Source organism: Pantherophis guttatus, chromosome 3 (genome assembly GCF_059756535.1).
Source record: "Pantherophis guttatus breed Tessera chromosome 3, ASM5975653v1, whole genome shotgun sequence".
NCBI lineage: Eukaryota > Metazoa > Chordata > Lepidosauria > Squamata > Colubridae > Pantherophis > Pantherophis guttatus.
The window spans coordinates 49,013,099-49,038,213 of record NC_142065.1 but is presented as its reverse complement, the minus strand read 5'-3'; the positions used below and the strand labels follow the sequence as shown (position 1 = coordinate 49,038,213).

The window sequence follows — 25,115 nt, the reverse complement described above, 5'->3', positions numbered from 1 at the left end:
AGAAGGCTGTTCAGTTTTGACATAGATGGCCTCTTTGACCCTTCTTTCAAACCAGTGGTCCTCTTTGTCCAGAATGTGGACTTTGCTGTCTTCAAAAGAGTGGCCTTTGTCTTTTAAATGCAGATGGACTACTGAATCTAGTCCTGATGTGTTTGTTCTCCTATGTTGTGCCACGCGTTTATGAAGTGGTTGTTTTGTTTCCCCAATGTACTGATCTGCACATGGCTCACTACATTGTACTACATATACCATGTTGTTCAGTTTGTGTCTGGGTGTTTTATCCTTGGGGTGGACAAGTTTCTGCCTTAGTGTATTCTTCGGTTTAAAGTGTGCATGTATGTTGTGTTGGCTGAAGATCCTCCTGAGCTTTTCTGATATTCCTGCAACGTACGGAATGATGACGTCGGTTCTTTTATTGTTCTCTGTGTTGTCTGTTATGGAGGAGCTCCTCTAGGGTCTTTTTTGAGATTTGATGAGGGCCCACTTGGGATAGTTACTATTTTAAAAGACCATACTATTTTAACTTTTGGGAAAAAAATATTTCCAGACAGTAAATTTCTATGCATATATAGTATGTGGGAACACTGTCCTATGTTTGAAGGACTTTTTAGCTGTGTCAAACTTCAAGGGCGATTATTGTTAAGGGAAAAGAAATAACCTCATCTTTAGCTGCTTTTTTCTTCTTTTTCTTTTTTACTGCTCCTCATAGGAACAGCTGCTGTCCTACCTTACAACATAATTATCTTTGATTACTACATCATGTTTGTTTGCATCTATCATGAGAGAAATTTATCTCTGCTAACTTGTGACCAACCTTTGTTGCTTACAATTGAAGCTGATAGTAAGGGAAGCTACTTCTCTGAGAGCTGACTCATGATGGAACAAATCATTGCTAAGCTACTTCTCTGAGAGCTGACTCACGAGGGAACAAATCATTGCTAATCCCTTAGTTGCCCTGAAACAGAAGCAATAACATGAGGAGATTTTAATCATTGTTATAAAGCTTTACTTCATCTATGAGTTAAAATTCAAAAAGATCTTAGTCACAGGAAAGGACATTGCTGGAGACCGTTTTCAGTTACATGTCTAGCTAATAGATTTAATTGCAGTAAGGACTGTAGAGGGAAAGCAGACTTTAAAAATAACTAGAGTTATTTCTCAGAATGCTTTCTGAGAAATTAAAGCCAATAAAATGATTGCTCCAGGAGAAAGTTATGCATAGGGGAAACAATAAGAAGGAATAGATATAATTCAAGAAACAGAAATAATTCCAAGAAATCTATTCTCTTTTGGTCCAATAAGAAAATGCCATTATCAAAAATGATAGCGCAGAAGTTTGATTCAAAATAAGATAAATCTCATGTCCCAAATGAACTTTTTCAAGAGGCAACTGGACTTTCTGGGTTTTCTGGTTTTAAAAAAACATCCAGAAAGTCCAGTTGCCTCTTGAAAAAGCAACTTTGGGACAACCATGACCTGGATGACTGAGAATCCCCATAAACATAAATCTCTGTGTACATCCACTCCCAACTTAATCTTGTGGAAGCTACAGTTACAATTTTATGCTGTCCTATTTGTATGTCTGTTTTGATCAGACTTTTGTATTTGTATGTCTTTTGAATTATCAAAAGATAATTCCTGAGTTTGAAACTAAGGGTAAAAAAATTAGCCACAGATTCTACTGATTATTCTGGTTCTATCCAATTTTGCATAGGTATAGATATTACATAAAGTCTGGTTAGAATTTTGGGGGTTTTTTTCATTTTTTTAAAAAAAATGTATGCATCAACTGGTGAGTTAATCTAAAATTCTGTGATAATAATTGAAAAAGAAAAAAATACATCCAGGAAATTGAAAGAAATCCAGATGGTGAGCATTTCATTGACACTGAATAAAAGCAAGATGATTTGCTGTTTAAAGTTTATTTCCTTTTCAAACAGTTTGTGTTATCTATCAAGTCAAGATGTATACAAAGCTTGGTACGTTGACTTAAACAATTAGGATTTTTTAAAAGAAAAAATTGTCTTTCCTCCTACAACAGGTCAGCCTCAAAGCCGAGTCACTGTCCAGATTCCTTCAGACTTCACTTGTGTCCCGTTGCTACAAAATGGTGCTGGATATATATCAGATGACCTCAGCAATTCTAAGGGAGAGGCTGGCAATGGGATCTTATGTTCCGAACTTAGATCACTGTCAAGTTCCCAGAAGCCTCATCGGAAACTGCAGTCCCATCACTCCATCAACAGCCATATCAGCAAAAAAAGCAAGAGCAGCTCCAAATCAGCATCCTCTCAGATCCCTACTGAAGCACAGGAAGGTATCTCTCTGCTTGCATGACTATTTTCACTTACTTGGTCCTCTAAATGAGAGAGACCATGTTCCTACTTGGGTTTTTTTTATTGTGACACAATCCAAGAACAGTCTCCAGGACTGTAAAATTGGTTAGACTTTGACCCCAACCCCCTTCAAGGAGTTTTTTTGTAACCTTAGTAACTTTAATATGCATAGACTTCAACTCCCAGGATTCCCCTAGTCAGCCATGTTCAGTGGAGGGATTCTGGGAGTTGACGTCCACACATCTTAAAGTTGCCAAGGTTGAAAAAAACTGCTTTGGAGGGAAATCAGGTGATTGCAGAGATTTAAAACAGGAGGAATAGAGGCAGAAGAGGTATAATGAAGGCATATAGGATGAGAAAGAGAAAAGCATGGTTCTCATCCAACCTCAAAGATTGAAGAGCTTGTTCATTTACATTATTTTGGATTTCCCTCCCCTTTCAGAATTTGGTTAATTAAGATAGGATAACGGCTCTAAATCTTCAACCAGTTCTTCACCTTGGAAGATTATTAAGAACTGGGCCTGCTTTTTAAAACACGAGTCCTTGATCCCACAACATTAGTATCCTTTCCATTCAGATTTATCCACTGACATGGCCAAAGGATGGTGGAAGACATCCTGTATCTTTTGGACTGAGGGAATTACTTATATGTCCACTGTCCTCGAAAGCATTAACTCAAAATAGGAAAGTTCTGGGTAGTCTTGCCTTTATTCTTTTATCTTTAATTATGTCTGTGTCCCTGTATGGGAATAGCATTTCGGGAATCACAATAGAGCAATTTTGCTGTGTATAAACATAAGTTTGGGAAATGTTTTCTGCTTTTGAAACTAGGCAGGTCAGAAGTTTGAATTCCATTGCTCCTTTCTATGTTTTGTCTACACACTTGCATTTTGTTTTTCAATATAAATGCCAAACTCCTGCTTCATTGTGTATTTTCCTCACCCTTGCAAATTGCATTCCTGAGTGTATTATGTTTTTTAAAAAACAAAACAAAACATGGTATCTAGAAGGCACTGTACAAATAGGGGAAGACAGTTAAAAAGAGAATAAGTATTCTAATTAAATGCTCATTTATTTATGAGACGATTTAGGAGAATTGCAGTTGAAGCTCCACAACTATTCGCAATTCTGGAATCTTTCTTTTTTGCAGTCTTTCTCTCCTGCCACAATTCCCAAATGTTAGTTGAATGGTTTCCTGTCATTTCAATGTGGAAAATGCAGATGTGTTATAACCACTCATGCAGCAATCATTCAAACTTGCAACTATGCTGAATAGGGAAGACTTATGACCAGATCTCGGAGCTCTGGTCATCGTAATATCCCCACAGTCACATCATCATCGTCTGGGGGTTTGGCATGTGCCTCACAATTATGGTATCATAGTGAGCAGGAGCCCAGCATTCACAATTTCCAACATTCCCTATCAGCTTCCCACAAGTGAAGTCAGCAGGAAATCATGATAGCGTAGTCACATGACATCACGCTTTAAGACTGTGTTGCTTAGTGACAGCAATTCTGGTCCCAACTCCCAAGTTCAAGGACTACCTATACAACAAAACTGTTATGAAAATCTTAATATAGGCATCATCTCTATTCAAGGGTTCCAAAAACAAAGCACCTTGGGAAGTCCAAGGTCCTGACCTCAAGTGAAATCAGCCAAAAGTGAGAGTTTTATATTGAGTTTCCAGTCAGCCTGGATTCTTCCTGCAGGAGATCAGTGCTATGTGAACAATATCCTTCAAGAACAAGGATATATCTGGCGCATCCTATAGAGATTTTATAGCCACTTGTCCTTAAAACTCTCTCAAAATCAAGAAAGAAACAAGTACCTTCTGCACAAGGATCTCATCCAACATCACACCATCCATTGTAATCAGTACTCCCCCAATTTTTTTCCCAATCTTTTTTTTAAAACACTGATTTTAGACCTTAATGTTGTTTTAAGATATTTTTAAGACATACTTACATTCTTGAATTTACTGGGGGATAGTAGTTATTCTGCCAGAGAAGCCCAATGGCAGTTGTTTCCAAGAAATTGATGGAAGAACTCTTACTTATCATCTTTCTGAGAAGTATAGAATATCTGGCTCATCATGAAATTTGCTATATACCATTGACAATGTGTGGTATGTTTGAAAAGAAAGTCCTGCACGCCCTCAGGGTTCTGTAAATTATGTCTGGGGAATTCTGCCAGAAGAGCTAATGCTAGTGACATGGAGTGGCTTTAGTTATGCAAAAATCTAGGAAGGCTACAAATACCCCTGTCAGTCCTATAAATAGTGAGACCAGGAAGGTTTCATCAAAAATCATCCCTACTATCTCTGGAATTTTATTGAGAGCTCAGAAGGCATTATCCTCTATTTGGTACTCTCCTGCATTTTCTTAGTATTTCTCCACCCTCCCCTGTTTACCTTTCAAAGAAAATCTGTAAAGTATAGAAAGATAGACTAGCTATACTGTTGATTGATAGTACCATGAGCTGTACATCTGGAAGTACACCAGACTTGCAATCAAAACTGCCAAAAAATTAGTTTTTGCATCCCAAATAATCACCTACTCACTCATACATTCAGCCCTTTCAAAGGCCACTAGTTTCTATTCTGATCAATGGAAGCAAGAATTTTATATTATGAGGTCCAGCCATCACCACTCCCATTTGCATCTGCAGGCTATTTACAAAATCTCCTAAGGCTGGTCCTAGGAGCTTTTAGATGCTGGTATGCAATTGGTTTATTTCAACATTAGTGCTTTTCTTGGCATCCTTAGAGCTTCAGAGTGATGCCTTTGCAACACCCTGCTGTGCTCTAGCTGTGCAAAAAGTTGTCCTTCATTTCTTCTTCCTTCCAATTTTGATCCAGCCTTCCTGCCCTATTTCAGCCTCTTATGCTTGGCTATCTGTGGCCTGCTTTTGATAGTCTTGTCTCTTTCTGATTCCAGACTGCTGCGTCCACTGTATTCTCTCCTGCCTCTTCTGTGAGTTCCTGACCCTCTGCAACATCATGCTGGACTGTGCCACTTGTGGCTCCTGCAGCTCTGAGGATTCTTGCATCTGTTGCTGCTGCTGTGGCTCTGGGGAATGCGCTGATTGTGACCTGCCCTGTGACATGGATTGTGGCATCATTGATGCCTGCTGCGAGTCAGCTGATTGTCTGGAGATCTGCATGGAGTGCTGTGGCCTTTGTTTTTCTTCCTGAAGTCAAATCTTGATCCTCCAATGGGAGCTGCGAGTGGGACCCTTAGGGGGAAACTGTGCTAATTAAGTCTCTGTTGTTCTTCTTTAGTTATCAGATGGCTGAGGTTTGAGAAGTTCCAAGTTTGAAACCAGAGACCTGAATAGAAGAGTTGACAGAGTTAATTCTATTGGATTCAATTCTGGGCTCAGAAACTATTTAGAAGATGTGGTTCTTTTTTTCCCCAGACTGCAACGAAAAGTTTGAAGAAGTAGCAGGATATCTCCATGTAGTCATCGTCTTTATTCTTTCTCTTTGCTGTCACATCAGAACTTTCCACATGGAGGCTGGGGAATAGCAGTGTTCCTGCTGCCTGAGCCAAATACCAGAGAAGAATAGTTGCACGACTAGCTATGCCGGTTGGTTGAGATCTGAAGGAATTACACAATGCCAAAGATCATTGCAGACATGCCCAAGCGGTGTTTAGTATGACAGTAAATTGTTCCACCTACTGGTCCAGCTGCAGGGGTTGTTCTAACTCTGGCAGTTACTGCTGCCTTATCTGATGCCCACTAGTTGGCAATTATCTGTCTCCTGGGCATCCAAAGCAATGGCAGCTCACCTAATGTTTTCATGCAGTTGTTCTGGATTTATCTCTGGCACACCAGCTAAATTCTTCCAGTAACGTGATGCAGGGAACAGCAAGCCCCTAATTCATCCATACTAATGTGGATCCACTTGGTATCTGTCAGCAATTAGGAGCAGATCTTTCCTGTGAATTCTTGGATGGGATCCATATCTCATTCCTGCTGCTCCATCTTCCATTTGTCCTTTGATAGGGACATGTCAGTGTTGTCATTGTATCATTCCATGTGACCAGAACATGCCGCTTTCATTTTCAATGTATAACATTGAAGGCCTTTTTGCCACCACTGACATCTGTCAGGAAAAAGCTTTTGAACGTATTGGGAGAGATTATTGGTCTAAAAGAAGTCAAGGGAAACTGCTGTCCTTTGCTTTTTCCCATAGCAGGAAAACACTAAACCTAACTCAAAGACACCGGATATGAGTCACTTACTATTAAAAAACAAAATCATATCCTCTTAAAAAGAAAATTGACAATATGACATTAAGACATCCAGTATCTTGGAGAGTGTGGATGAGAAAATTTGTAGCATGTAAGGGCAGTCCTCTGCCTCTTTGTAGTATGGGAAAAGTTTTAGATTTTGTCTGTTGTTACTGTAAATAAAAATATTTTTCACTTTTGACTTAAAATTGTTCATTGTTGTGTACTGGCTTGGGAATTGAAAGTACTATACATTTCAGTTGAAATGTTTCTATACATAAATATAATGCCTTTATACAAAATATACATACAGAATGCCTCTTATTGAAATTTAGAATGTACAAACTTCAATAATTTACATTCTTTATAGTGTAAGCATGCAGGTCTGTGAGGGGAATTTACACATATTTGTATTATCAGTATATGAAATTGCTTTAAAAGAACATTTTAATTTGCTTCCAGTTGCAACTATCCATCAATAATGGGTCTTGAAAATGTGTTCCAAAGTATTGTTTTAATACATCATGCAAGAATCAGAAATTTTTCTAAACAGTGAATCAGTTATCTAGCATAGGAGTAGGAATACTAACACAAAATCCAAACTTTGAAAATAAAATCATGTTAAATTGTCTTAATTGAGACAATTAAGCTACAAATGTTCACAGTTTCAGTCACAAATTGACTTCCGTGGACCTTACTTCATACTTAAGTGGTCAGTAGAGGGGGCGTGCATAAGTGCACTAACGTGCCTATCGTCCCTGTCATTGTATTTTTATTCTCTTGTTCTCGTTTTTGTTTGACAAATTCCAATCAATAAAATAAATAAAAATAAATGGCAAACAGTAATTTAGATATCAAATTCTTTCAAGAACAGAAATTTTCCTTATCTTTTGGGAGTTATATGAATAACCTTATTATAACCTTATTATTTACCACTCAAAAGGATATTTCATGTGCAAAGCATCTGTTGAAATTCACCTTAAATCCCTTAGAAGTATAAGATTTTTTATCTTCTGTTTCTTTTAATTACTTAATTTTCCCCCCAATATAATTTTGCTACCCACCTGAACTATAGGCATGTCCTAAGCTTAGCTGTCTGGCTGAGAGAATTGCTGGCTTGGAATCCTGCAGACATGAGCAAGGGAAGAGTTAACCAGGCTTTAGGGAATTAATTAACAACAGATGTCTTTGGTTTCAATTAATTAATCTCTTGCCACATTTGGTTTTTACAGTTCCCTGGGAAGCCATTCTGCAATGACCAGATGTTCAGATGCCAAGGCAAGCTCAGTGCTCATAGGGTTGGTGGCTCACGTAGTAACTGGGCAGGGAGTAAATGGGTCTGTTGTTCTTCTATTTGTGTTGCGCCAGCTAGCAGACAAGCAGACTTCCCCTGATGTTAGCAGAAGTGACGCATTGCACATCAGGCTTCTCAGACAATTTCCCAAGGATTTATGGGTCAGTGGCCAGGAATAACTGCCACCTGGTACTGTGTTTTTGGAGTTGTTAAAACTCAGTCCATATTAGAAAAAAATGTAGTGTTTTGATCAATTACAAAGGAAAGGAAGGCACAGATTCATACATTTGTAGGGAAATTATTTTTAAAAATGAGGTGATATCTTCAACTGATGGTTCACATTTACAGCAAAGATTTGCCGAGTTGCAAATTGTCGTGCTGAGTAAGCACTAGTCTCACGGGGGTGGGGATATGCTTTTAAAAAGGGGGTGGACAACCAATAACTCTGGGGTATATAGACTCATAAAGCAACAGAAGATTAGGCACAACCACTTCTTAAGTTAGGAGATGCAGACAGGGGAAAGGCGTAAACTCTTTAGATTATAGGTTTTCTTTCCAAAGGATTTTGTTGTACAAATAAAGACAAGAGCAGATTATTCAGAAGCAAGGAGATACCATTTCTGCTCTGTGTCATTCTACCCTTATGAAAACACAATGCCTTTAGAAACAATGCAGTCCACGGTGAATTGAATCATTGTCTATGCCAGGGGTCCCCGACCTCTTGTCCATGGACCAACACCAGTCCACAACGTGCCAGCAACCTGGCTCCGCAAACAAGCGAAGTCCCATCTGCGGGATGCAGGCAGCATGCAAAACTCCGCCTCCCATCCACGGAAAAACCTTTCTCAATGGAACCGGTTCCTGATGCCCAAAATTTTAGGGGCCACTGCTCTATGCCCATTGGTTTATCCCCAGTGCCTTACTAAGACTTGAATTAGGATCTCCTTCCAGAGCTTCCTGGATAAGAACATCCAGAATATTCTTAGAATACCACCTAAGATACTGAAACTAAATTGGAAGTCATTCTTTGATTCAGCTTATACCGATAATGTAACTCTTCATTCTATCTGTGGCTTTATTCAGGCAATATCAGTGATGGCTTTGGAGAAAGCTACATCGAACACAAATAACGCACTCTTGATTTCACGACAGAGGATAAAAGATCTAGTTTCAAATTATGCATCAGACAACTTTTATCACATCTTCATTTTTCAAACTACCTTTTAAAGATTATTTTTCCCCAAGCAAAAAAGACATTTACATTAGCTAGCTTTAATATCCTGGCCTTAAATCTAGTGCAGAGGCGGCTCAGTAACATTCCTTATCTAGACTGCCACTGCCTATGTTCAGGTGGAGCCAGTGAAACAACATCTCACATTTTTGTGAACTATATCAGGTCTGGCAATTTTATTACAGTATTGTATTGCATCCAGTCTGTGTTTGTGCAGAAGTTAAAGAATCCAAAACTGTACAGTTTTTATTAGCAGATATTTCCACAGAAACATCCAAAAAAGTCACTAGATTCTTCTCCATGGCAGTTGCCATCAAAAGTCAGTGGGCTCAACCTCACCCAGGCCTGGATTGGCCAAGTGTCATTTATGGGTCTAATACGTATTTTTCCAATGTACTGCCTTATTCTTATTCTTATTTTACTTTTTGAGTGTATGCATAAATCTTATTCATTTCTACATGTCTTTAATTTATTCTACTTGCTACTTATGCATTTCTATTTTTAATTTAATTTTTGACAAAATAAACCACCTCACGCTAAATTCCCTGGAATCATATAGCTGAAATTCAATGTGTATCACAGAAAAATAGACCACAATTTCATACTAATTTTGACTGAAAACAAACTGATAGAAAACACCCTTAGAAAAGTTTATCATATACTACAGTAGCAATAAATCCCAGCCACTCCACATGCATGCCCTAAATTACTTGTTCTGTTTAAGGTTTACAGTAATGTTATTGTGATCCTAAACACTATAATTTTAAAAAAGTTTGCCCCCCCCCCCGGGCTTCTGAAAGTTTGACTGTTTAAGGTGAAGATGTTTCATGAAAAGAGAGTATAAACAAAGATGATAAGGGTGAACTGCAGACATATTGTGTTTTAGGGTTTACAGGTGGCAGCATCTGTTTGACCTTACCTGAACATGGAAGGTAAACAGGATTAGGTTTGTCTAATTCGTGGCAGATTGCGATCTTATGGTTATTAAGAAAGCTACTTGAAGTCATCAGGAGTCAAAATAATTTATTTTTTAAAACAGATTTTTCCCCACAATACAACAGCACAATATATTCACAATACATTATGAATATTTTATGTGAATTTCCTGTTCAGTGTCTATATGTAGGGTTGCAACCACAGTAGAATAATTTGAGATAAGGTAGCCCAACATTTGATTTAGCTGTGTGAAAACTTATTTAAGTCACACATCATAAAGTCATTGTGAATGACTTGTCATTCTCTTGTGGCATGATATTGTCATTCTCTTGTGGCATGAACTAAATTTCTTTCAAATAACAAATTAAAATTAAAATTGTGAGGATGAAATGAAATAAAATTGCTGAATGAAGAATAAAAACAAGGAGGCAGAAGACCTTGAATACATATAAAAATAGTGATTGGATTTATTGTGCAAATATGTTCATTGTGCAACACTTTCCATACAAAATTTCCCTCTGTTTGGTATCCCTTTTATTTCTTTCCCAGGAGAAATGTTCTTAATAGTAAAATTCTGTTGATATTTCAAGTGCAACTTGATGAGCCAAGATCAGATCAAGATCTAAATCCTGATTCCAATTTTTATCCCTTCCCAACTAAAGGGATTACTGTATGATATTTGTCAAAAAACCTGATCTTTACTGAGATTATGGTTTGACTTCCTCTTTGATCTACTCTTATATAATGGCAATATTGATACTCAACAAACAGATAGGACATGTTGAAACCACAGGCTAGTTTCAACCAGTACTAGTACTATAATAAATAGATATACATTTGCATGTAAGAAGCTCTTAGGGAAAGCTTTTCCAGTTAACTGCCCCATACAGTGCTTATTCCCTGAAGAGAAGACAGCCAGATGAACTATATATTTATTGCCTTGGTCAGCATCATAAGCAAATGAAAGAACATAACTACAGGAAAACAAATATCCCCAGAGCCTGTAAATCCCCCAAATTATTATTATGTCACTCTAACCACATAAGAAGTAGAGATTTAAAGGGCCAGTACAGGGCCAAGCAATGCTTAACTTTGGCAAAGCTAAATTGCCTAGGGACCATAAAAATGGTAAATGTGATGGCAGTTACAATCAAATATAGGAGGAATCAAACTTTGGGTTACTTGCAAAAAATGTTTTGTTAGGAAGAAAAGGGAAGGAGATAGCTTCAAATCAGTTACCGGTATGTCTTCAAGTGAGGACGACCTCTTCACTCAGACTAGTACTAGCCATCCAGTCACAATGTGTTGGAGGGTGAGGGGAGGGGCTAATAAGCACTTGGCCTCTTAAACATCCATTGGATTGCCTAAGGATGATGCTTGTGAAAAGGTAAGTTGCAATCAGATTGTGCTTCTAAATTGCTACCTGCATTGGAATGATGTGGGAGGGAATAAACCATTGCAATGGCCTATACCAGTGATGGCTAACCTTTTCCGGACCAAGTGCCCAAAGCGCACACACGTGGGTGCGAATGTGCACTTGTGTGCCCGAACCCCCAAAATGCAATGTGCGCAGCCCCCACGCATGCACCCCAGCCCCTGTGAATGTGCACGTGGCCCCCTGCATGCAGGCCCCCACATGCACTCCACACATACGCACGGCCCTTCACATGCGCCCCACCCACCGCACATGCATGGCAGAGACCCGAAGACCAGGTGGCCAGCAGGAGGCGCGCGCGGATGCACAGCAGAGCTCAACTGGGCCAGTGGCTCATGTGCCATCAGAGAGGGCGCTGCGTGCCACCTCTGGCATACGTGCCATAGATTCGCCATCACAGGCCTATACTCTATTTAGAGAAACAGCCAGTTCCCCTATCTTTTCTAGATCAGGGGTAGGCAGTCTTAGAGGCATTGGAGCATTGTGACTTTCTGAAGGAGAGTAGTGCATAGCCAAAAATGACTCTTGTTCCTTTTTTGCCTGCCAGTGATTTTGGCTGTGTATTTCAATCGTCTCAAATGCCTTCTGCATGATATAACTCTGCAATGTTCGTGTAACAGAGCTGATGATTAATAAAAGTTTACAGGACCTGCCTAGGCAATTTTAGCTGCTGTTAGGCAAAAACACTTTATACATGAGATTTTATTACTAGTGACAGGCAGAAGAAAAAGAAACAAGAGTCCCCCCTTTCCCAATTTCTGAAGAAAGTGATTAAAACTGTCTGGCCTCTTTTGTGGCTTTTTAAACTTAATTTAAATTGTGGGGGCAGGATAAAATGGGGATGGGAGTAGAATATAAACTGTTTCCATTCCAATCCCATTCTTAAAGTCTCTTGGAATTTTCAAAATACCACTGAATTTCAAAGGCACAATCTTGGAATCCTTAGAGGGATGCAAATGAGATGTTGGGTGGGTGCGTGGGGTGCTGCATTGGTCCCATGAATTTCACACTCCTGCTCTGGGGGCCTAGAGTGGCTTTTACCTGTTCAGAATAGCAGAGGCAGCTTCAGTGGTCTCAGATGCAGGTTTTTTTCTGGGAAACTGGATGCTAAGAAAGAGGGGAGAAAAAGAGCAGGCTATACCGCAATGCCTGGAGCCCAACCTCTTCTCCACAAATATTAAAAAAAACAGAGGATGTGGGCAAGAGGAACAGATTTGTTTAATATTGCAAAGAAAATGGTCCTAACAAAGCCAAGAGTGTTTTTCTGAATTACATTTGGAAGTTGGGAACAAGGAAGCAATAACTGGATCAGAACTGGCTGGGATGGACATCCTCTGCATGGTCTGACACCCATTACGTGTCACCTGGCTGATCTGGAATTACATTTCTTCCCAGTTTTTTAGGGAGGAATGGTCATATGACAAATAACCCAAGTGGTGATTGCTCTGTGATAGGATGTGGCTAGCACTGCTATACTATCCTCTTGTGGATAACAGCCAAAATCTTCTCTGCTCTAGTTCAATCTGGCACGTTCTTTCACTTAAGGCAATCATTGCTTTCTGCCTCCAGTGCTATTCTGAGTTTTCCAACAGAACAGCAATAAAACACACCTTTTTCTTTTCCACTGCACAGCCTTTCTTCTGGTTGGTCAGGGACCAGTTTGGCGCCTGCTGTGGAGTGCAGTGAAATGGCCTCCGAGGCCAGTCACTTGACTTGCTTCTCATCTCCAATGGCCTCTGTTGGTCACCTCCCCTTAGCAAAAAAAAAAAAAAAAAAAAAGGTTTCCTCCCCTATAACAAGCTGAACATTGAAAAAGCATGGAAACACATGGCACTGAAATGAGCCAAGCCAAAAAGAAAAATAAATCCATGGGAGATGAAGACTTTTGTTTAATCACCAAGCTGCACTGGGCTGTCTCTGTTAAAGCAGTGCCAGCGCAGAAAAGGCTGCAGTCTATTAAACTTCCTTTGAGAGCCTGCCAGAGTGACAACAGCTGGAAGAAATTAACATTTCAGATCCATCAGCCAACTTTGCTGCTTTTCCCTCCAGAAAACAAATGGCTTGACAGCTATAGTCTTGGCAGTTTTGCCTTGTCCTGCTCACTTCAGACAACTGCTGGCATGATTTTGCATTTCTAAGATTCTCTTAACTTCTATCACCTTCTCCTCAACCTGCAAAGAGAACAAATAACCAGGAGGGGAAAAAAACAATCCAGTAAAGGGATTGAAAAGTCCTTATAGGTCTGCTTTCATAGAAGGCATGCTTCTGTGAAATCTGCACTGACATGGATGAACAGGTACCAAGGGAGATTAATAGCCTAGGTGAAGAAGCAAACAAAACATTAACAAAATTTCCTCAGTACTGAAAATCATATTTCAGTACTGAAATATCAACTACTGTCTCTTCAATAACTCAAAAAAGTTAAGAGAATTGGTCATGACGTTGTATTTATTACTTTAGAAATATTTGTTTCAATTGTTTTTCTGAGATGGCTCCAAGAGTTGCTAACAGATGAAGCACAATACAGTGGAAATGTAGTTAAAAATAAACATGTTGTATGCAAACTGAAATACAGTATTAAAAAAATTAAGAAACTTGGAAAAAAAAGAAAACTAAAACATCTTTACCCAATATCAAAGAGAAAATTGTAGGGTCACTGAATGAATTTCGTAAGGAATAAATTCTAGAACATTTTGACTTTGATCAACTCAGGTTTCTTGCCTTTACCTCTTTTGAAGAAGTTAATATTTCAGGTAGGAGAAAAAGAACATCAGTAAAGAAGATGGGAAAGGTTCACCTAGCATTCAACGATTTGCAGACAAAAATTGTTCTTTATTAGCTGTGTAGCCTTACATCCAGCAAAAAACTGAAATGTTTTTAATTGTATAGCAGTAGTGTGGAATCATGTGGGATGATAATATCCTCAAAGCTTTCCACTAATCAGCACAAAAGGATACAGTTGAACAAGGACTTCTGACCCTAACCTTTTACATTCTACAGGTAGTCCTCAATTTACAACCAGTTACCGTACTTTGTGACCATCTGAAGTTATGATGGACCCCAAAAATGGAACCTACGACCCAAATTTGAAGTTCCAACATTCAGGGATTCTTGCAGTGACATGAACACATTTTGATGCTCAGCAAAATACTACATCTACAGCCGTTTTCAGTATTCTGTGGTCATATGATCAAGAATTACATTCTTTTCCAAAAAGTAGCATTTGCTTGCAGTTTCTGGAAAAAAAATGCCCCAGAGCAATCAATGGGTTTTCTTAATGACTTCTGCATTCATTTAATGACCGCCATAAAAAAAGTTCATGAAATTGAGTGTGGTCACATGGTGACCTGCTTTATGACTGCCATGACTTATTGCACACTCAATTACAGTCATAAGTTGAGGGCTACCAGTATCCATTGTTTCATTCTGGCTCTCTGGGGCTTTTGACCATAGGAGTATATTCAATGGCAAGACTATTACATCCCCTAAATATATTCAAAAGCCATAAATCAAGCATTCTTTGCCTCTTTCTATTTTTAAATAGGAATATTAAATCCTGCTTGAGGAAATGCAATAAATAGAATCATCTTAAGAAATAAGTAAATCGTGCTTTTAAAAGAGAGGGTAATTTGTCTTTGCAATTTAAAGATTTACATTTTACCTGATTTAACGTCACCTCCAGTTTCTCCCCAGCTGAAGACTTTAGTTCTGTCTTAAAACCCTTTGCATTTTTATTGACTAGAAGTGGAAGAATTCCAAATCTGATCTGCATTGCTATCTTATAACGTCTTGTGGGAACAGAAGCACTTTGGTTCCTGTAATATTTAACATAAGGCCAAATTGGCAGACTGACATCAAGGTTGTGCCAAACTACAATCTGTTTGGAAACTTTAGCCTCTCAGCACAGCCTTGAGAGAAAATAAACCATAGTTTTATAAATTCTGTTTTGCTATTAGACTTGAGGAGAACAAATGCAAGTTATTTGAAGTTAAGTCTGGTTGGTGCAAAAATGAACATTCTGGGGTTCTCCAGAATTTTCAGACTTCAACTCTCATCAGCCCAAGCCAGCAATGATAAGAATTTATGGGAGGTATAGTTTGAAACTTCTGGGCGATGCCAACTTTTCTATCCCTGTAGGTGAAGGGAAGTCTCAAATATAATGAGAATCCAAACCAAGAAAATGAGTACTTCTGAGAATGTTATGGGAAATTTTATCCAAAGACATATGTAAGAATTTATTCTCACTCCAGAAACAGATCAGTTCCTAAGTGTGACTGTCCTTGGCTATAATCTTCAATTGCAAACTGGCAGATAAAACTATTGTTTTGGTGAATTTTCCAAGGAATTTAGCCCCCATATCTCTACAACACTGAATTCTTCTGAAAATCTGACCCAGCTGATAAAATGCTACCAGTGCATATCTGGCTATTTGGTCCATAGCGCCATATAAGATGTAAGGGACCCATAACTCTCTTTAATCCGTGATGGCACAGTGGTTAGAATGCAGTATTGCAAGCTAATTCTGCTGACTGCCAGGAGTTCGATTCTGGTCAGCTCATGGTTGACTCAGATTTCTATCCTTCTGAGGTCAGTAAAATGAAGACCCAGATTGTTGGGGGCAATATACTGACTCTACAAACCACTTAGAGAGGGCTGTGAGCACTGTGAAGCAGTATATAAGTCTAACTGCTATTGCTAGCCCAGGGCCTGGGGGAAATCCAAGTTTTAAGGCCTCTTTTAAATAAGGTCAATGTGGGGGCAAGCAACCCTTTGAGATACTCCAGAGGGCAGGTGCTATGATACAGAAGGCTCATGCCCTAGGTTCTAACAGTGATGTTGTTTAATGGATGGAATCTGAAGTTAAGCTGACTTTATCTGATCGTACAAGGTGACCAGAAACTACAAAAAGTATATGCTCTATCAAATAACAAGACCTTTTGCTGTGAAAGACTTCATAAGAGCATCTTGAATTGCATCTGGAAGCTTACTAGTAACCAAATAAAGCAGAGGTGTTGCACAAGAATGCTATGGCATTCCTATGGCTTCCTGTGCCACTGTATTCTGGACTAGCTGCTCCTTCTGAGTATCACATCTTTTGTTGCCGAATAAATGTAAAATATTCCAAGGTTCAACACTGCTTAGTCTTTTCATTTGAGGTCAGCTAAGTGCTGCTGCTCCCTTCCAGTCATGACTGAGAGCTTTCCCAACCGCCTAGGATTGGATCCAATACTTTGGGAGTTTGAGGAAAGTTGTTCTAAATAAACAACAGGGAAATGATTTAAATTTCTCAGGCAGCTCAGTGATATTGCAAGCTTGTTTGAATAATGATTGTGTTTCATTGTTGCAGTTATAAAAATAAACTCATATAATAAATAACATAATTCTCCCCATCCCAAAATAAAACATTGGTTGTTGTAGCTTTGTTCACATTGGTTATCCTGAACTTTTGTACACTGAATTGGCATTCATTTCCTGTTATAAAACTTATCATTGCTAGCAGCAGATGTTTCCTACCTTTATCATTGTGCTTATTTGCTTTTTCACTGATGAAAAGCTATGTGACTTCTGCTTATGTCTCACATAAGCTTTAACCCCACCCTCTAACTTTATAAATCCTACCCTCAATTTTCATATAATTAAATTTCACCCCTAAATGGCCAGTTAGACCCTTTATGAATATGACACAAGAAAAAGTCTTTGTGTTGATACATATATTCAGGTTTAGAATTTCAGATTTGTCTGATGATACAATAGTTGATATAGCTCAAGTGCTGTTTCTTTAGTTCCTATAAGTAAAGAATAGTTGGTATAGCAGAGTGAAAGAAGATAAAAAAGATAGAAGATAGAATGCCACATATCCGGATTGTCTCAGTTTCCTCAGGTTTTATCCATTGTTTCCTACCAATTGCTTGGAATAAGCCAGAATGAAGTAGCCATGAAAAATACACTTTATTGATCTCCTATCTACAATATGTCAAATCAAATACATATTTATAGACCAACATAAACCTATAAGACAGAAAGAAAATTCATCCAGAAAATTTCATATGGAGGGATCAATTTTTGCACCTGTTCTTTCATACAAAACCCGAACTTCCATCAGAATGTGTGACATCCATTCTATTACAATTTGAACTCAGATTCCATAATTCCATATTACCAGATTACTAACAGGGAATGTAGGTTATATGAATGTACGTTACGCACAGTCACTCATGCCCTCGTCACCTCTCGTCTGGACTATTGTAATGCTCTCTACATGGGGCTCCCCTTGAGGTGCACCCGGAGGCTCCAACTGGCGCAGAGTGCGGCCGCGCGGGTGGTTATGGGAGCAACATGGAGCTCCCATGTAACACCTCTCCTGCGCGAGCTGCACTGGCTCCCGGTGGTCTTCCGGGTGCGCTTCAAGGTTCTGGTTACCACCTTTAAAGCGCTCCATGGCTTAGGACCTGGTTACTTACGGGACCGCCTACTACCATCAACAGCCTCCCACCGACCAGTACGCTCCCACAGAGAGGGGCTCCTCCAGGTGCCGTCGGCCAAACAATGTCGGCTGTCGGCCCCTAGGGGGAGAGCCTTCTCTGTGGGGGCACCGACGATCTGGAATGAGCTCCCCCCAGAGATACGGAGGATTCCGGATCTGCGCACCTTCCGCCGCGAGTTGAAGACGTTTTTATTTCATCAAGCTGGCCTCGCCTAAATCTTCTCCCTTTTAAGTGTAAATTTTAAATTTTTAATGTATTTTAAAATATGGGTATCTTAAATTATGGGTATTAATTCAGCCAAATTTATTTAATTCATTTTATTCGATTTTAAATTTTGTATATCTATGTGTTTTATTTCATGGCTGTGCACCACCCTGAGTCCTTCGGGAGTAGGGCGGTATAGAAATTCAAAAAAATAAAATAAAAATAAAAAATAATATGACATTTTATATTTAAATATTGTCATATTTAATATCTAGTTTGGCAAAAGGCATTTCCTCATGTGTCAATGTGACAGTGTAAATGACCATTCTGTTTTACTAGGGTGTTTTGTTTTGTTTTTTGTTTTTTGGATTTCAGTGACATTGATAAAATCTGGGGGAAATCAGATCAGATTCACCAGAACTGTATTTGGTTCTCTTTTAAAACAATCTGCAGAGATGAAACAGTGCAGGGATAGAGGTAGTGTTTCAAGAACCATCTTTTGGAATCAGTTAAATACTGTAAGGAATTTCTTTGGCTTTGTCAATTTCACCAGAAATCAGAACATGGTGTTTTATCACTTTAGAATTTGTCACATCATGAGCAAAAACAAAAACTAAATTCTGATGTATGATTTTAAATTCTGCATTGCTGTCAATTGCTCAGATCCTTATCAAATATGGGGCTGAATATTTTCATGTAATATACAGGTTTATCAGAATACAGATGTTATCAGCTGGTGGACAAGTGATAGTTATCCATATCAGAGCAGGCACCAATGGAAAATTTCTGCCCAAAGAATAAAGATAAGAAAAAATATGATATTGGTTTTACTCACAAGCAATCAGATCATAAGGATTTACAGAAATCAGCTCTGGATTCCCCACACATCTTTCTTTAGACCATATGTGGGTAGTGTAGGTATTAGTTTGAATGAGCTAATCATTTCTTTGTAACTCTTCTTGAATTGTAAATTCCTCTTTGGACATTTGCACAAAGTAAGGTTGTCTGATAAGAAAATAGGGATAATAGAATTCTCTTATTCAGTCTCCATTTTCTCTGAAAATAACCTTTTAAATGATGTGTGCAAAAATGAAAGTGGATATTTTATTTGTCAGTGGGTTCTAGTGCAGTCTTCTCAGAGGGCAGTACTTAACTAAACTGGGTTTGTTTCTAAAGAAAAAAAAACTAAAGAGGCTCAAATTTAGTCAATGGTTGGTTAATAGATCACCAAGAAATCCCAGGAATGTAAATGAAACCGGAAAATAAAAAAGAGGAAAAAATAGAAGTCAACAACAAATCACTTCTGTCTTTTTGCACAAAAAGAATATGGATGTATCCATGAAATCACCCAAAACTGAAAGAGACTTTAACTAAGTTTGCTTTATAAGCATGGCAGGGAAAATTCACCCAAATAAATGCCAATAGCTGGAAAGAATGCAATAATCATTTTATTTTCTGAAGCTAACAGGTTATGAGTCATTGGTCTCTTCACTCCAGACAAACCAAAACCAAAAGCCTCAAGGGTACACAGGTCTTACATAAGATGCTGATTAAAAATAGTTTGAGTAAGTATGCTAGCAAAAGGCCTCAAATACAGAAATAATTGCTTTACAATATATCTGATACAACAATTAATCAATCAGAATAGAGCTGGAAGGGTGCTTGGAGGTCTTCTAGTCCAACCCCTTGCTCAAGCAGGAGACCCTATACCATTTCAGACAGGTGACTGTCCAGTCTCTCCTTGAAAACCACCAGTGATGAGGCACTCACAACTTCTGAAGGCAAGCTGTTAACTGTTCTCACTGTTAGGAAGTTTTTCCTTAGTTCCAGGTTGCTTCTCTCCTTGATTAGTTTCCACCCATTGTTTCTTGTCCTGCCCTCTGGTGCTTTGGAAAATAAGACAACCTCCCTCTTCTTTGTGGCATCCCCACAAATACTGGAACATTGCTATCACGTCACCCCTAGTCCTTCTTCTCATTAAACTAGACATACCCAATTCCTACAAGCATTCTTCATGTGTTTTAGTCTCCAGGAGGTGCCAAGGAGGTGCCGAGACTGTTATTCTAACAAACTGACCCACATTTGACCATAGAAAGAAGTGAAATAAAAAGGCAGCATAGCACATCCTTGAATCAACAACCTCTACTAAAGCCATAAATTCTGTAGGTATTTAAATCATTCCCAGCATATTATTGGCACAGTTATAAAATTCCATACTTAAAAAAACAACCAGAAAAATGCAACTAAAAGCATACAAGTAGTCCTCGACTTACAACAACAAAGGAGTCCAAGTGCCAAGTGAGACATTTGCTTAAGTGAGTTTTGCCCCATTTTACAACCTGTCTTGCCACAGTTATTAAGTGAATCATTGCAGTTGTTAAGTTAGTAACACAGTTGTTAAATGAATCTGGCTTCTCCATTGACTTTGCTTGTCAGAAAGTTACAAAAGGAGATCACATGAGCCTGGGACACTACAACCGTCATAAATATGAGCCAGCTACTCACTGTCTGAATTTTGATCATGACCATGGAGATGCTGCAACGGTCTTAAGTGTGAAAAATGGTCATAAGCCACTTTTTCCAGCAACGTAACTTTGAACAGTCATTAAATGAACTATTGTAAGTTAAGGACTACCTGCATAAGTAATATATTTAAAACAATTATAGAGAAGTACAATCAATTAAAAACATTTTTTTAAATTTCAGCTGTCCACAATCAGAATGATAAAAACATCAACTTTAAAGTTCTTTTAGTTACAATGCCTCCATTCATGATTAGTTCATACAGGATCTGGACATTTGTCACTCCCAATAACCATTCCTAATCCAATGGCAAGAAGTTTGCTTTCCCTCCCTCCTCCCATCATCACAACTTTTTTGTGACTTTTTATGCTGGGAAGTTTTTCCCTTGCTTCCCCATTCTTTTTTCCATTTTGTTTTCTTACCAAAGAAAAAAAGGCAGAGTAGCTTCACCATAACTCAAATATTTTGGCCACCTAGTAAGAAGGAAGGACTCACTGGAGAAGAGCCTAATGTTGGGAAAGATTGAGGGCAAAAGAAGAAGGGGACAACAGAGAATGAGGTGGCTGGATGGAGTCACTGACGCAGTCGGCATGAGCTTAAATGGACTCCAGAAAATGGTAGAGGACAGGAAGGCCTGGAGGAACGTTGTCCATGGGGTTGCGATGGGTCGGACACCCCTTTGCAACTAACAACAACAACAAAGCTTCACCGTGTTCCTTGATTTGCAGGAGATGGGAAACCTTTATCTCTAGAAGTGCCTATTGGTAGTCCCATAAAACGTTTTCCTTAAGTGAATTATTTGAGAAGTGGGCAGCCTCCAGATATATTGCATTTTTCCTGGCTCAGTAAATAAATGTTGGGCTTTCTTTGTTTGGATATTTTGTTCCTCCTTGAGTACAATATGTGTTTACTTAATTGGGTATTTCAGTTATGCAATATTTTATTTCTGCCATTTGTCGAATCCATACCCTCTGATCTCTGGTTCTCCAGCTGAACAAGGGTCTTTTCCCCCCTCCAATTTCATTTTGGGGTACTCAAGAAAACAGAGGGTCCCCTGCCCAAGAAAATGCCACATTCCTACTATTCCTGCCTTTTCTAGAAGGTGTTGTGAGGAGAATGGAAAGACTGTGCTGACTGACTATAAAATACAGACCCTGTAATTCTAGCAAAAGCTTTTCAGCAAAGACTGTCAGGAAGAGGTGCCTCATAAAACCAAATAGTGATTTCCTGCTGCAGCTGGCAGGGGTTGTTTTCTTTATAACACACTGCTGAAATTGGAGAGGAGATGGTGTTTAAACATCTCGCTCCTGGAAGAGTTGCTGTGTGCCTGAGACAGAGCCAGCAGTCAAAGTGCACAAGGAAAGGACAGATGCCAACATTCGAAAGCCATTAACTGGGAATATTTGGGAGGATAATTAAAGAACATACCTTTAACCCTCTTTGAAAATATACTGAAAGGGTGTATGTCTTGGACCTATGGAGGGAAAATATGGCGATTTTTACTTCTTCTTTTTTTTAATGCATACCTTTTATTTTAAAAAACTATCCTAGCCCGAATAAACTATCAGCATAATTTCATAAATCTAAGGCAATTTGATCACACTCATGATTGATTTCTAAAAAGAGCTTCTAAGGTTCAGGGCTTGTGGAGAAGTGTTACTTGGCACTCGGACTGCATTTGTTGTCCAACACCCAATCACAGCCAGCAGTGTTAAAGGACATATGGCAAAGGAAACACCATCTGAATCCACTCTGGAATCAGACCTATCTACTCCTGCATCCTCTCTCTTGGGAATTCCCCATGGAGATCCAGTCAGATCAGCTGCTGTTTTGTAACCTCTAACATTTAACACACTTGTATTCAACTATGCCTGTGAACAGCTATACTGGTCTCCACTGCAGCTCTCCGGATCAGATGAACTGCAATTTCCAGGATCCCCATGTTGGCCGGTGATTGTCAGGCTTAGGTCAACTCATCTGGAGAGCATTGTGATAATAGTAGATCTGGGAAGGCAGCCATCATCTGATCACAAGAACTCAATGGTTATCTCTAATGTCAGACAAATAACAAGCGATGTTACGTGCAAGCAAGGACTTGCTTCTGTTTTGTAGGATAAAAGACAATATTTGATGAAAAACTCAAAAAGACACACTGGTGAGTCAATGGAAAAATAAACAAACAGAATATAAACCAGTGTTTTTCAAACTTGGCAACTTTAGGATGTGTGGGTTTCAACTCTCAAAATCCCCATGCTGGTAAACAATACACATTTTAAGAAAGAACTAGGAGATTCTGGTGGTGCTTTGCTTTTTCTTTAAAAAAAAAATAAGAAAGAAAGAATTATTAGAAAGAAACCCCACACCCTTAAGAAAATCAGATGCAGAGTTAGGGAACCAGTCACTTTCATAATCATGCTGAAGAGAACTTTATCACTGGAGATACGTGCAAAGTGAGAAAAGCTCATCTTTTCTTCTACACAACTCCCTGTTTATGTTTGCATTGCTTCACACAATCATTTCTTTTGGACTGAAAAATGTAATGATACCAGCATGACACAATGGTTAAGATACAGACATTACTCTAATGATGAATAGTTGAGTTGCAAACTTTTGCTAATACAAACAAACCTGTTCACACTCAGAAGTTGGGAGAAGTAGGGAAAGAGCCAGCTTCCCATGTGCAACACATTTGTTCAAATCTCACCAGACTCAAGGTTGACTCAGCCTTCCATCCTTCCGAGGTAGGTAAAATGAGGACCCGGTTTGTGGGGGCAATAAGCTGACTTTGTATAAAAAAGAACACCGCGGAGGTGGGGGGGGGGGCGAAAGCCCTACTAAGCAGGTATATACAAAAGTATGAAGGCTATTGCTTAACGCATTGTAAGCCGCCCTGAGTCTCCGGAAAAGGGTGGCATATAAATCGAACCAATAAATAAATAAATAAATAAATATTTGCAGCGTGTCAGAAACCAACCACTCCCACCCTCTACCTATCACCATGACCCTCTAGGTACAAATTGCAGACAGGTGCAGTACAGGTCTCACCCCACACAAGTGGCAGCATTGTGGCCAAACCTGACAGGTTCAGTGAACCCTGGATAGTGGCAGGAAAAGGTGGGAAAGGAAGTTGGGAGAAGGCAGGAAAAGGTAGCATCCAGTGTGCTGTGCACACATGTGGTATGGTAGGATCTGCAAAGCAAACATGCAAAGTTTTGTCTGGGCTTTGGGAAAGCATGTTGAGGGCTGCATTTAGGTGACTGATTGATTCATGCTTTCAAGTCAGTATTGACTCCTCAGCTACCTGGACTAGTCTCTGCAGCTTTTCTTGGCAAAGTTTTGGAAGTGGTTGCCATTTTCTCCTTCCTAGGGCTGACAGAAAGAGTGATTGGTTCAAGGTCACCTAAATGGCTTTGAACTCCCACTCTTCCAGTTTCTAGCCTGGTGCCTTAACTATTACAGCAAAATGGCTCACATTTAGAGTGAGGCCAAGATGAAGGCTAAATTTCAGTTTTGTTTTAGAGATTTAAGGAGATGCACCTCAGGTTTTGAAATGCTGAGGGTGGACCTACAGCTTTCTGCCTCATGGAGTGAAGCTATAAATATAGCCTTCTCTCCTTTCTTCCTTAAAGTCAGGTGCTAAAACATGAGAACTAAGGCATTCAAGTAAGAAGAAAAAGCATAGAAAGACCTGAGAATATTTTGCTGGTCACATTTAGATGAAATGAATATTTTGATAATACAAACCAACGTTCATCATTCTCTAGTTGAGGATATCAGAGAAAAGCTCAGATGTCGGCTGAAATTCTGCCAAGTCAATGAGCCTGGCCAGTTTTTGTTTGTCATTGGATGGCCTGCTAAAGGCCATTTTGCTCTTTAAATAATTGATTGTTCTCCTTATCTCTTCAGTTAACATTTGTCAATGGGATTACTCCAAGAAGCTAGATTATTTACAAACCGCCCTCTCCTCCAAAATGGATTTTAATACTATCCCAGCACAGATACCATCCCAAAACAAACATGGCATCAGATTATCTCCCTCTGCCATGTTGGCTTCGGTCCCAGTAAAAGGTGAGCTTTATTGTTGCAGAAAGATTTAATATAGCAGTTTTATAGTTAGGCTGCTCCTGCTTGCTGTGACTGATAGGATTCAGACTTATGTTACATTACATTTATTGCACAGATATTAGATATTTCCCAGGATCTAGAATAATGCTGTTTTAACTTAGACTGCAGCTCTTTGGACTTTTCCACATAACCATTGGTTTCACTGCCCACTCTGTTGCACTTCCCATCCTCACAATCATAAGAACTCCTCTTGGGGAGACACACTCCCTCCTGCTGAGTAATAGGGGCACTGTGGCACTGAAATCACAGTTCCACAGCATCCTTATCTCACTTTAACCATTACTCCCTTGCAAGCCTTTTCATGGCAAGA

The 25,115-nt window shown here is 39.1% G+C and overlaps 1 protein-coding gene across 3 annotated transcripts in view; it reads left to right on the top strand.

Annotated features, from left to right (window-relative positions):
* Window positions 1–6,781, top strand: part of MDFI (MyoD family inhibitor) — a 54,619-nt gene extending 47,838 nt beyond the window's left edge. For all 3 annotated transcript variants that reach the window (XM_034414564.3, XM_034414565.3, XM_060689824.2), the window contains 2 exons: window positions 2,042–2,317; window positions 5,274–6,781. In XM_034414564.3, coding sequence (XP_034270455.1) covers window positions 2,042–2,317; window positions 5,274–5,530 — 533 coding nt within the window. In that variant the 3' untranslated portion in view covers window positions 5,531–6,781. The remainder of the gene's footprint in view (window positions 1–2,041; window positions 2,318–5,273) is intronic.
* The last annotated feature ends 18,334 nt before the right edge of the window (window positions 6,782–25,115 follow it).